The 13,694-nt window shown below is 40.7% G+C and overlaps 1 protein-coding gene across 4 annotated transcripts in view; it reads right to left on the bottom strand.

Annotated features, from left to right (window-relative positions):
* aopep (aminopeptidase O (putative)) overlaps positions 1-13,694 on the bottom strand; it is a 71,984-nt gene that overhangs the window by 41,099 nt on the left and 17,191 nt on the right. For all 4 annotated transcript variants that reach the window (XM_071483414.1, XM_071483413.1, XM_071483416.1 and 1 more), the window contains exons 7-10: positions 7,957-8,170; positions 6,596-6,702; positions 746-848; positions 393-500 (exon numbers count right to left, since the gene is read on the bottom strand). In XM_071483414.1, coding sequence (XP_071339515.1) covers positions 393-500; positions 746-848; positions 6,596-6,702; positions 7,957-8,170 — 532 coding nt within the window. The remainder of the gene's footprint in view (positions 1-392; positions 501-745; positions 849-6,595; positions 6,703-7,956; positions 8,171-13,694) is intronic.

Genomic DNA, 13,694 nt, shown 5'->3' on the forward strand with positions numbered 1-13,694 from the left:
TGCCACTGAAGAAACAGGAGCCAGGTGGAACTCATCACATATCACACACAGACAGACTCACACATACACATACGCACTGACTTCCAGGTGTGATCGCTCAGCCTCATGGCCCCGCCAGAATAAACATATGTGGCTGAGTTGATGTACGGTCATCAATTTGAAAAAGCTGCTGGAGCATTTTCAACTATTGTAACACTGTGGCAATCAAGCTCACATCAGCCTGCAATTAATTTATGGAAATGACATTGCGCCTCAGAGACAGGTCATATTAAAAACAGTTCAAATCCGCGCTCCGATTTTATAAACAGCCTCTGAAGTAGCTGTGAGTCAGCATCCAGATTCTCCATTAAGTTAATGCAGTAAAAAATGAATTTCCTAAACAACAGCCTCACCTGAGACAAAATTAGTCGCCCATGGTATTTCTTCACAAATAATCTGAAGAAGTTGATGAATTGTTGCTCTCCCACTCGACTGGCCAAGAACCTGAGTAGGAAGTAACCCTGGACAAATAAAGACAACAAAACATGACCCAACATAGACAATACAGAGAAACTCCGCAGCAGCAGCTATATCCATTTCAAGTCCTGCTCCAATCACAGCTAACAAAGAGTGGGACACCTAAAAAGACATCACAGGCTTTGATTTCTTATATAGCCCTTTGTTTAATTTCTTCCTTCTCTCTTTCTCTCCTTCCCCTATCCAACCCCTGCCCTTCCTTGCTGCTTTTACCGCATTAATCTCTCACCTTGAGGTAGTGGACTTGCATGAAGGTTTTGTCAGGGTTGAGGGCATGTTTAACCGTGGAGGAGCCAGACTCAGTGACCTGCCCAGTGTTCTCCATGTTGGGTCTGAAGAAGGACAAACAGAGCAGAGAAACAAAAATTTACACAGGACATGGGAGAATATAGGAATATGGTACACCAAGGGAGATATTAAGCACCAACAGTAAACAGAAAGGCTCACAGAAAATGACTTAGGCAGGTAGAAAGACAGAGAGGCAAAAAAAAGAGTGGGATGGTATGAGGGAACCTGAGCACCAAGTTCTTATTTTATCCCACTCTTACAGACATTTTAGTTGCAGGAAACCACATTTTCTACAGAGCAAGAATACACTGTCAGCAGCACTAAATCCAGCCACTCAGCCGTTCCTCTCAATGGGGAACACATTGCCAAGTTGCCGTACTTTGCCTGAGGCAGGCTGGAAATCAAGCTGCAGATTTATAATAGCATGCTATAGTGTTTATATGACCTCACAGCACTGCGCTCCGACTTTACTGCCCATGACTCACCGAGCGAACATATAACACTTCCACAGAGAAGCATCCCCGTCCACTGGCACAAAAGAGCCATGCTCAGGGTTTCGCTTTCCCTGTCACACAGATACAAATCAACCTCCATAAACACACAGACAAACACACATAAAACTAATAAAAGCCAAACAAACAGAGCACTGACATGGGATGCTGTGCAATGATAGTTTCAGTTAGCCGGTATTGATCAAGCTGAGCAGATTAACTCAGTGTGCCAATAGGAAGGCCTTGAAGGATCACCCTCCTGCCAAGTCGATACACAAGGCGCCGGGCCCACCAATCAATACACCCTTCATCACCGGCTAGCGCTTTTCCACAGGACCGCTTCATGACAGGGGCAGACACACACACACACACACACACACACACACACACACACACACACACACACCGACCATCAGGGAGACCACACATCCAAATTCTTATTCACACGGACTCAAGTGTGGCATAAGACCTCAATGATTAATCTTTTCAAGTTAGGCTTCAGCTGTGAGTCACAAGTCGGTTAAATATTTGATCTATTTGAGTCTCTGTCCAGGCATGGTTAGCAGAAGAGCACGGACAGCGGGGCGATGATGTAGATTAAGGCTGAGGACAAGAGGAGGAGGAGGAGACGTGGGAGAAATCGAGGACAGGAGATAGACGGGAATGTTAGGGTTTTGCTCAGTGGACTGAGAGAGGAAGTCATCAGCTTCCTGGAATTTCTAAATTCGACTGGACACTCTTACAAGGACTTTCATCATGCTTATGAGGGTGTGTTCCCGCTTGTGTGCATGTGCGCATGTCATATTAATGTTATGTGTGAGGAAAATCACAACACCAATGACCTGGTTTGGGAAAATCCATTTCGGAACATCTTAGTAACGATCCTCAGAGTCTGTGCATCAAAAGCTTCCAATATTCTCAGCCTGTCACTGGACATATGGATTAACAATAAAACACATTTGTGAAATACGCGGGCAACAGGTGAAAACTTACATTATAAGATACAATGTTTGTCACAAATGTTTGAAAATGGCTCATTTGCTTGTTCTCCTCATATCATGGCAATAACATTTTCCATTCTTTTAAAATCATGGTGTTATCTTTTTAACTTGATCTCTGTCAAGTCTCCTGCCCGTAGTGCCCATGTCTGTCTGCCTCTGCTGATAAGATGAAATAGACTCTTTTTACAACAGCAGGATATGTCGTATCCCTGGGAAATATCACGTGTGTTCATGTCAGACAGAAAAGTACAGAGAAAAAGAGGAACTGGGGCAAAAGACAAAAACAATGACAGAACATGTATTTCCAGAAGAGAAAATGTGTCGCTTTTGTGCGTCAGAGACACCAGCGGCAGAGCAGGGAGAGGCAAAATGTTGATCCATCACTGCTGTGTAAGACAAAGGAACTCCACCCTTCCCACTGTCCAGCCCAGGGATGTATGGATGTGTAAATCCCTGTCTTTCGCCGTCTCTCTTTGTCAGAGATGATTTGCTACAGCTTTAAGCGGAATCGCTGCTCGCTGCCTTGGAGAATCACACAATAGCTCAATGTATTTCAGAATAAATGGTGCTCTTATCTGACTCGTAGGCCATGTGTGTGAGAGAGAGGGAGCTTGTCTGTGTGTGTGTGCGTGTGTGTGTGTGTGTGTAGCCATGCATACACCTGGGTGTGTCTGAGATTGAGAGAGAGAGAAAAAGAGCGGGAGGAAATCAGGAGCTATTACTGACAGATCCTAATGTCAAACACACGCACGCAGACACACACACACACATGCGCACGCGCGCGCGCAGAGGTTTATAGCTCCGCAAGCCATATCCTGACAAATTACACTGGGTTGACTGTGGAAACCGGATAAGGTAGAGCAGCACTCCCAGCAGTCCAGTAAATCAGCAGGGAGAATGGCGTCTGGCCCAGGCTGCCCTAAATATAACTCATCTGAAATGGACTGATAAACACAGGCCACTTGGGCCCCTGCTGGATCACTGGGTGTCGATTGTGACCCACTGAACTTGGAAAGCTCAACCTGCCATTTAGCTTTTATTTGTGTGTATGTGTGTATTAACTGGGGAGGAAGTTGAGCGTATCTCTCTGTGCATCCTCTTTCCCTTTACCAGATACTCTCTAATATTTTTCTGTGCCTTGTGACAACCAGTTTGTGTTAATTCATATTACGTTTCCACACAGTTGTAATGCTAATCAAGCCACATTTGGCTTGGAAATACAGGGAGTCCATCCTACATCAAAAAATGGCATGGCAAGGCTATAGATGATTTAGATCGCGATATGGCAAATAGGAAAATAAACACAAAATAATCCAATGAAGAGAGACTGAAGAAAGAGAAAGTAAAGAATTTAGTGAATGCAGGAAGTAGACAACATCAGCTGTCTATGAACACCAGACTGGCCAAAGGATCGACTGGGTTAAAGGTTAGTGATTAGGTCAGTGTCAGTGGATTGCCAGAGGAATATCCAGGAAGTCACACACATCTATAACCAAAGACCAGTGAACCGAGACTGGGATTACAATCTCTCACTCACATAAAATGATGATGACACCTGAGCCATGTCCATGACCACTGAGAAAACACTGACAAACACTCAGTCAAAGCAAGTAAACCTCAGAGCTGAGATTAACCTTGGCAACAGTAAGAATGATCTTCCATGCTCAAATGAAGTGCAAATTGATGTGCATTGCATCTGACATGTAAAACAATAACATCGATAAGTAATTTTGTTAGTTTTTAATCTAATTTTGCTCCAAAACTTTAATTTGGACAACAAAATTTCTTTATGGGTCTGTAATTTCCAACTCATTTCTTACTAATTTTCATGGGAGTTCCTTGGACAGAACTAACGAGTAATTCCGTACTAATTATAGGGCAGAGAGGGATTTCTTTGAAAGAGCTGCTCCGATTGATCCCAGGAAAATATTCAGTCATTATTCATTCATTATTGGAAATTATTTATTCCTATATGAACATACATGCTGAATTTTATGCTTACTTGTGTGTACATTCATTTTTACATGTCCAGCTAACCTGCTGTTTAACTGGAAATTACGAGGAAATAATTTAGAAATTACAGAACTGTATGGTAAAGTGTTTGTAAAATGATGACACAATATGATTGTACAGTAACATCGTGGTAAAACTAAATTGGAAGCCGATAAACAGTAATACTGACTTAATAATAATAATACTGTCCTTGACTACAATTTAAATGTTGTTGGGAGTACAAAAACGCAAACAGAGTCATTCTGATGCTACTAAAAATGTTGTCGCATTAGCAGAGTAAAAGCTGCACTCGACTCTTTAAGATAATGTGTGAGCAGGGTTCCTTTTTGCCTCAACGTGCGTTACAAATTGCTTTAAGAGATGTGAAGGCTAACAAACGGCATTGCCACTTTAGCAATTACCTGTCCTTTAAATACTAATGTGTTTCCATGTAACACGATCAGCCAAAATGCATGCATCCATGCGTATGGGCCTGTATAACCCTATGTATGTGTGAGTGCATGTGTTGTTTGCGTTTTTTAGATGTTAGTTTTATGTTGTTGACTTAACCCTGTCAGGTGCAGAGAAACCTAATCCCGATCCTCCTAATCACCCGTGTGTCTGCCTCATAGGGGAACACCCTGATAAACTAGACAGACAAAGCTCTCAAGTGCACGTTTAACCCTTTCACTCACACACAGCTTCCAGTTTCAAGATATATTCTTTATCACAGGAATGATTTATTTAATGTTTAAGCCTGCCACAACTGTGAGAATTTTTCATTTACAACATACACTGGGCATTATCAGCATTTCAGCATGTTTCCAAACACAGCCACCCTTTAAGTTCTGAAACCCTTCACACGAGGAAGACGGACCAGTAACAAATGTGTTAAATCATTATGACTGGTACTGATGTGCTTCACTAACACACCTCCCACTGTTCAGAAGAAAGTGAATTGATTTGAATTGTATGTACAATTAATTCTTAAGTGTTTCAATTGTGTGATGACCACACATTATTAGTGAAGTGACATAGTTAGAAGTTAGTGCCAAGCAGAAGTGCCATGAAATCAATAACACATTGATTTTCTGTTATACTCTGTACGGCCTCTCACAAGCGTGAATGTCAATAGTGTCCTGTGCTACGAGTGTCATCTCCTGTGAAGAGGCTTTTTTATTCGAAGGGAGAGCTACAATATGAAATGCACAATGCTAACAAGTGTTAGCACTGTCACCATTAAAGAGTTAACGCCTGACTGGGGTTTACACGCATAATCTGCTGATGACACTGTGCTTCCACCCTGGATAAAACAAACAGGGTGTGGGTCCCACATTGTTAGGATCAGATGAAAGTTTGTGTGTTTGTGTGTGCACACTGTGCTCGTTTGCAGAGCTTTTGTAAGACATGACAGTACAGTACACCTGGATATACTTTGTTGCCACACCTGCCACACCTGTACCCCTGGAATGCATATACCTCATGCTCACGTGTGTGTCTGCACGTGCAGTCACTAACAAAAGACAGGGCACACTACACACTATAACCTAAAAAAGTAGACCCTACAGAAGAGAAATGCAGCTCATTCTTCCCTCAAAATCCCTTACGATATACTATCATGTCTATGGCTAAACTTTTTGTTGGGTAAATTCTAGTTGGTTTACAGGTATAAATATGTCTTGTGGTTCAGCACTGGCTTTTTCAAAAAGCTATTAGTCACCCTTCTTGGTGCACCACCATTTGGTACTGTAATGTTTTAGATGTGTAATTGCTGAATGAAACATTGACAGTTATGAATGACTGCTTTGAAGCAATAAATGTAAAATAAGAGATTGTGTATTTTTTATTAGTCTGTCAGAGTCACTTTGATTAATATTGCTTCCAGTGTATATTGAACAGTGCAAATTATAAAAAATTAGACATGAAAATTGATCAGGAAGAAATGGATGTCTGCAGTTCAGGCCACTAAGACATGCAAATCACATAAAAATTGCTTGTTTTAAAAGATAATGTGTGAAAAAGGGTGTGTTGAATCCTGAAACCAGAATATCCACATGATTTTAAACTCAGACTGACTGATGCAGGGAGATGTTGCCTCTGGGGTGGCAACCCCAGAGGCAACCTTAATGTTTTTTTAAAACTTACAGTGAAAGAGACAGTCAGCTGTTAGGGGTCAAGGTTATGTCATTGTACAGTAGTGTGTCTTGTTTTGACCATGCTCACCCAAAAGAGCACTTCACGCCATAGTGGCAACATAATTGGCAAGATAATTGAAACAGACAGGCTGGACCAATGAGAGACACACACCTGAGGATCTGAAGTTCCTCCTCTGAGTTCTGTAACTCGTCAGAGAGTCGTCTCCACCTGAGCAGTGCCTTCAGGTCTGACTGCTCTGCTGTCGCTTGTAAGGAGAGCTGGAGGGAGAGATACACACTGTTACAAGGATGTAAAGGAAAGGGTTAATACAAAGCAAAGAAATCAGAGGAGGAAAAAATAAATATGGTAAATTTCATTAGCAAAAACAAGAAGAAATAGATAAAATGAAAAGTCAAATGCAAATTCATATGATAAAATCAGCACTTACACATTTGTCACTGTGTCTTATTGATTTTGATAGCAATATATCTATTCCTTCACAGCCAAGCCCATATCATAAAGGTGACATGATTAAACAGTACAGACACACAAAAAAAACTTTGCGTAACTCTAGATGGTGTGGGAAAGAAAGTAGAAGGATTAGATCTGTATGTACATCAACTCCTGGGTCAGAGCCAAAGTTAGTGTTGCAAGCAAAGGATGCATACCAATACTACACCCTCTTCCTTTGTTCTGTTGTTTACCTATTTTTTTTATCAGGTATCCTTAATTACCAGGCTACCAGTCGCCTCCTGGTTCAGGCATTAGAAGGATATCTGTTAGCACTGCAAAGTACACAACCTCCAAAGTTGCAGAGAACTTTTATTTCTTTGATCTACACTGTGATCTACTTCTATGAAATGTAAACATTTTTACTTTTTTGAGGAGTAGGTGGCAGCAGTACTTTTTCGCAACCCTTGTGTGCTTCAGCTTAGTCCTCTCATGTTTTAGTAGTTTAGGAGGTTTGGGTTGGATGGTTTATTTTGTGGTTGGCCGAGGAACTTCTTTACCCTTTCATTTTGTTTGGCCAACTCCTCTGACCTTTGAGACATGGTTTTTGTTCCTTGTTTGTCCTTTTCTGCATTGGGAATTGGAATGGTGTTTTTCTAACTGTTTCCTTGTGTGCTTGATGTATGGTTTTACTACACTAATGTAATTGCCAGCTCTACTTAACATGCATTCCAACCACAATAGTAACATTTGGAAATCTTGGCACAAAAGTTGGTGGAAATGGAAGCTTGGAATGTTGCCCCGCGTTTCCCTGCTTTGTTGCATTACTGCAATGGTTCGAAGGTGCTGGATCATACCCTATAGTAGTACTTCAAAATGACAGGAAAGAAATGAACTGTGGTTGGAACCTCTTTAAGATGGCAGCAGCAAACTGAGCTTCACAAGCTGGGTAAACTGGTGTGTTTGAAAGCTCATACAGCCATCTAAAGGTTTTCATATACCTGAGGTGACAACCTAAAAAAGGGCAACATTTTTTTACTTTGCTGCAGTGCAACAATCACTGGGCATCGACTGTACTGAACTTGTTGTGCTTGGGCCCAGATGATGTCCTCCAGGTAAGTAGCAAACCCCTCGCTGATCCATTCTTCGGTCCAGTCTCTGGCCCCAATAACCAGGCCGAACCAGGAGTGGGCAATCTCGTGGCACATCCTGGACCCACACAGAGAGAGGCCATTCTTGCCAGAATCTGGACTCCCAGAATACAACACACTCTGGGACAGGAAAATTATGTGGGGGCTGGGGAAGACAAATGACAGACATGAATAAGAGGAATAAAGCCAAATACAAATTGTAAAAGGGAGGAAAGTAGTGAGACGCAAGCGGGGGAGTGAGAGATAAAAAGGGGAAAAGATTAGAAGGAGACAAGTAAATACAGAGGAGACAACGAGAGGTAACAATGAGCGAAAGAAAAGTATTAGTTAAGAGGAAATAAAAACTAAAGAGAGATGAAGACATACTGTACCACCCTCCAAAAAATCAAAGAGTTAGTGAGCTAATGTTCCACACCTATGATTATAGAAGATTTAGCCTGAACACGCCAAGTAAGACCAACCAATACATGTGCTAATGAGTATGGGAGGCACTTACTGCCCATCCCTTTCTCCATCTCCTGCATTGTGTTTAGCAAAGGGCAGCTTACTCATCAAGCATTCTTGCCAAAACTGCCCGGCACAAACATCAGGAGAAAACATTATGTTCGCTGGACTATAATTGTCAACCAACAACGGGTAAAACAAATCAAAAAAGATTTGCAATTTTAAGACATTTTGTGCAATTGGTTTTATTTTTATTATTTATCAAGGCAGGGTGGCTTTATAGCTCCCACTCCTATCCTTTCTCAACGTGGCAGCAAATCTTATATTTCAGGAGTGTGTAGAAGTTGTCATGATTTTTTTTTTAACATAATTATAGCCAAATCCTTACCCTTTCAAGATTGTTGTAGAGATGGAAAGAAAAGGGATTGAGAGCAGACTATGACATATGACTATATTTGGAAAATTATGAGCGTCTGTAATTACTATATATCCAGGACTGATTTATTGGGCAATTAAATTAATTGTCACAAGGAAATTAAATGTATGTTAATGATAAACGTACGAGCATCTTAAGTGTATTTAAATATAGCGTCTTCTGCTTTCCTTTATGCAATCCTTTAAACAGATAGTATGCGTACAACTGTGTACAACAAAAAGCCTTAAAGTGCTTTCAGTTATACTAAAGATAAGAGGCTATTTCTGTTTGTACAGAGGGGTAAAACAACAATTCAAAAGCCTCATTAAGTTTTTTTTTTACCAAAAAGAACACTCTCAAAGCTCTGAGCCAACCAAAATTGGAGGGGAAATGGTTAGCAAATGTGAGCTAGTAAATACTGTCCTACAGCATATAGATAATGGTTTCCCCTAATGTCCATTTTTGATATCTGATTTAAAGAAAGTCTAAACTAGGACTTTGGCTCTTTCCCTTTCTTCTCAATTAAGGTAGTGAATTTTAGGTTTGATGAGGGTTCGGAAAGTTTTTTTTCACTCCACAATGCCTGCCAGTACAGAATACTGAGCTGCTGAAATGGGATTGGCACAGCATCAGTCCACATTCAGACACTAGAATATGAAGAACAGGAGCCTACAGCAATGCTAGTGGCTCTGTGAGGTTATAATTTTCAGTGCTTTGCACTAAATGCTAATCCCAGCAATGCTAACATGTTGACAGTGACAATGTTAGCATGCTGATTTTAAGCACATATAGTGTTTACCATGTTCATTACAGTTCATTTCATTTCACAGGTTTTAACATTTGCTCATCAGCACAACACACAAAATACAGCCAAGGATGATGGGAATGTCATTAGTTTTGCAGGTGTTTAGTATTGGTCAAATAAAAAAAATTGATCTCATGATTGCATTAGATGAAAAGTTAAGGGACCACCAAAATTAATATGATTCATCCTTAGGGAAACAATGTTTGTACCAAATTTCATGGCAGTCTATTTCACGTAAAACTGTAAATGTTTATCTACCGGTAATGTCAGGGAATCACCAGAGCTGGTAGGACACGTGATCTGGGAACCATGGATGCCTGTGCCACCCCTTTGGTGTATTGCCTGCATCATGGCAATACAGCAAAGTGGCGGACTGACTGATCAACACCAACATTACATATTTTTAGTTTTAGTTTCAACAACATCCACGTGATTCTTGATTTTATAGAACAACTGCACAAAACATTCATACTCCAGACTCTTAGCCTCACACAGGAATACAGCACATGTGACTTTTAACCATGAGACAGTGGTTGTAGAACAAGCAAATCACTCTGTCAAAGCCAAGGTCATGGCTGAAGACTTTTCTGGAGCATTCTTTACTTCTTTCTTATGTAACAGGCTCTGGGCGCCCTGAGGGGCTTAGGGCCGACTGTGAGTGAGAGCCAGGCTTTCTTCAACAGAAGAATGGGAGAAGGGTCACAGAGGTGCAAATGAATGGTCTCTCTCTCTCCTGGCCCATATAACAACACCAGACTGTCTAGAGTTCCTTTCACACTCTCTAGATCTTAAGTGTCTCTACCACCATTGACCTGACATTGGTGGGAGAATTTATGGCAACAGCAGGTCCCTACTGAGAAGTCTTTTCACATGGCCATGCCATCCTGACTGTAACAAATATCCTATGACTGTGATAAACACTTCATTTTAGTAAGTTTTTTTTTTTAGGCATTGTCATTATATATTAACTACATGTAAGCATCATGTAGTGATAAACCACACAGTATAGTGTTTCACCCTAGAAAGTCATAAAGAGTGATCCTACCTTCAACTGCCAATTACTTCACCTGTTGGATTGACATTTCACTCCCACAGCTACAATAACCCCACATATTGGTGCCAGTGATGAATTATAGCAAGATGTAAAATGAGCTGCTCTCATCGAGGAAAGATTAGCATCTTAAAACACCAGATGACAGAGGAGTTATTTTCTGTCCCTGTCATAACCTAATTATGGTGACAAGCTAAGTCAATTATAAAGGAAAACACTGAGTAAAGCCATAGGTTAGGCCAGGTCTGCCAGACAGTCCTTTTTGGAGGAAAACAAAATTGGATATCTGAACAACACAACTACTCTTTATTTCCCAGAGGATTGTTTTATCAGATACAAGGCAGACCATCACCTTCTGTTATTTAGGAACATGTCAACATCATACAATAGGGTCTTATGGGCATCATTTCCGAGACAGCATCTCAAATCTAATCCCATGTTTTTCCTGATTACACAAACAAAGGCTCTCACTGGAGCAGGAGATGCTAACATTAGCCATATGACTTTCTTTGTAGCCTAATCTTATTCCCTCACAATTGGATAAGCACGCCTTTGTTGTCAGTTCCAGCAGTGCGTTTGTGTGTGTCTGCGTGTATGAGCGAGTGAGTGTGAAACACAAAGACAGCCTTTCAGAGACGGAGCTTGCACATGCTCCTCTGAGGGAGGCGGAATCCATCACTACAGTGACAAATAGTGTCATCCCACCATGGTGGGGATGAATAACAACAGCATCTTTCACGTTCACTGATACACTGACTGACATTAGCTGACATCAAGGGACCTGTCAGGGACACAGGCATGAAAAGACTTTCACGCAAATTCATGCATATGTAGCACCTGCACATAAGTATACCTTTCATCTCCACCATAGATCTGAATCTAAGTGTTTGTTGTTTGTTGTATCTGATTAACAAACTTAAACTTCAGTGCTGGTTTGAAATAAGGTATTAGACACTAATCTTTACGAGAATACTGTCTTCAGAATGCAAATTTACAAATGTCACTCATAAACTAATGATTTATTGAGTTGCTGAACAATTTACAATCACAAAGACTTGAGTGATAATACTGCAAAACTCTCTGAAACTGTGCATATACATTATACCCTGAAATACCACTTTAGGTCCACTTCTTTGCATCACACACTTGTTCACATCTTATGATGAAAATATTCACAAAAATCAACATTTTCTGATTTTGCTCTTACCAACAAACTTGTTCTGCTGCTTTGACTTAAGACTGACTGTCTTGTGACTACTCCTCAGATGCTGATTGCAACAACACAGGCTTTTTTCTTGTCTTCTTTTATTTTTTAAAACTCAAGTCCATGTAATAAAAGTAAAACATTTTTCTTACTTCTCGATCTGAAGAATTGAACTGTTGTAGTTGTTAAGATATTTTTTCTGAAAGGATTACACATAAACAATTTCAATGTAGGATATCACACCAAAATACAACAACCAAAATGCAATAAAGTATGAGCTTGTACACAGCAAGTCCAATAATGCCACTTCAATCCACTCCAAATCCACTTTCAATAGTTCTCCTTTTACTCAGGTAACTGACTTTCCAGGATTACTAATCATTTTCTGATAACTTGATGTTTAATGATGGGATGTTTGATTTAAACTTGGCCACTGACACCTTTAAAGCAAATAAATGAATTCATATTTGTTGGCCCTGTCTCATGTCTGCTTTTGAAGTTTGCAATCACTGTTTAATTTCTGTGTGTTTATTAATAGACTGCTACAGTGGCTGTGCAACAAATTGCCCTTTGGGTGTAATGAAGATTAACTCTGCTCTCTACTCTTCTCCACTTAGTCATTAAAGAAATGGAATTACAGTTTTCTGATATTTAATTGGATGCCAAACATAAATTTTAGTCTCTACTCTTAATTATTTTCTTGTTCTTGTTTGCCTTCGTGTGGCATCTTTTGAGGCATGACGCCAACACACACTTGAAGGCAAACATTCTACATATTTATATTTAAAGGCTTTTAAAAAGTGCAATGACTTCACATCCAGAAGGCAATATACAAAAGCGATCATGATGACAGGCTGTCTGCATATAGAATAACAGACAAAAGACCTTAGATGACCTTTCTGATGGTGGTACCCCACCGGGTCTTAAGGCACAAAATGAAATACTGATTAAAGTCCTCCTGTGCTTTCTCACACGACAACCTCACAGCTCTGAGTCACCCAGGGTGACTTGGCCCTGAGTTTCAGAGGTGTGAGCCAGGGCAAGTCTTCAATTTGGTGAGACACAGATTGCAGTAGTGTTTCGCTCCTCCATCTCTCCATCCATTATTAATCCGTCCATCCCTTCATCCATCGTTCCTGGCTGTAGGCCATTTTTTCCCCTGTGGGACACTTCCATGCATAATGCAGCAGTAGCCCTATCATAGTCCTGTAATTGACATCCCCAGCCCAGCTCAGCTCATAGCTGGGACACCAGTAAAACAGCCCCACGAGACAGAGGGAAGAGGGAGAGGATGATGAGAGCTGAGTGTGTAGTGTACTGTATGTGTAAATGAGAGTGAGAGCGAGAAACGAAGTAAAGAAGGAGATCAAATTCAACAACATAGAGAGAAAGACTGGGAGAAATATGACAACAGAGAGAAAAGGGAATTTAGGAAGTGAATGAAAAGATCATGTGATAGATATTTATGGAGAGAGAGAGAGACAGAGAAAGTCAGAAGAGAAGAGAAAGAAAGAGAGAGAGCAACCTCTCATCTGCCACTCTGCTCTTTCCCGAAGTGTAGTGTCAACTCCCTGGTGTGATAACTGTTGAACTGCTGAACCATAGTGACACAAGACGCTGTTACAGCATCACTGGTGAAATTTCACACATTCTGCACATAACTGCATACGCAACAAGAAACATGTAAACACATTCTTTTAAGACACAATGACAGACAGGTAAGGAGACGGACAAAAGCCACATGAAAGAC

Source organism: Trachinotus anak, unplaced genomic scaffold (genome assembly GCF_046630095.1).
Source record: "Trachinotus anak isolate AG129_WGS33_773 ecotype Australia unplaced genomic scaffold, CSIRO_AGI_Tana_v1 ptg000008l, whole genome shotgun sequence".
Taxonomy (NCBI): Eukaryota; Metazoa; Chordata; class Actinopteri; order Carangiformes; family Carangidae; genus Trachinotus; species Trachinotus anak.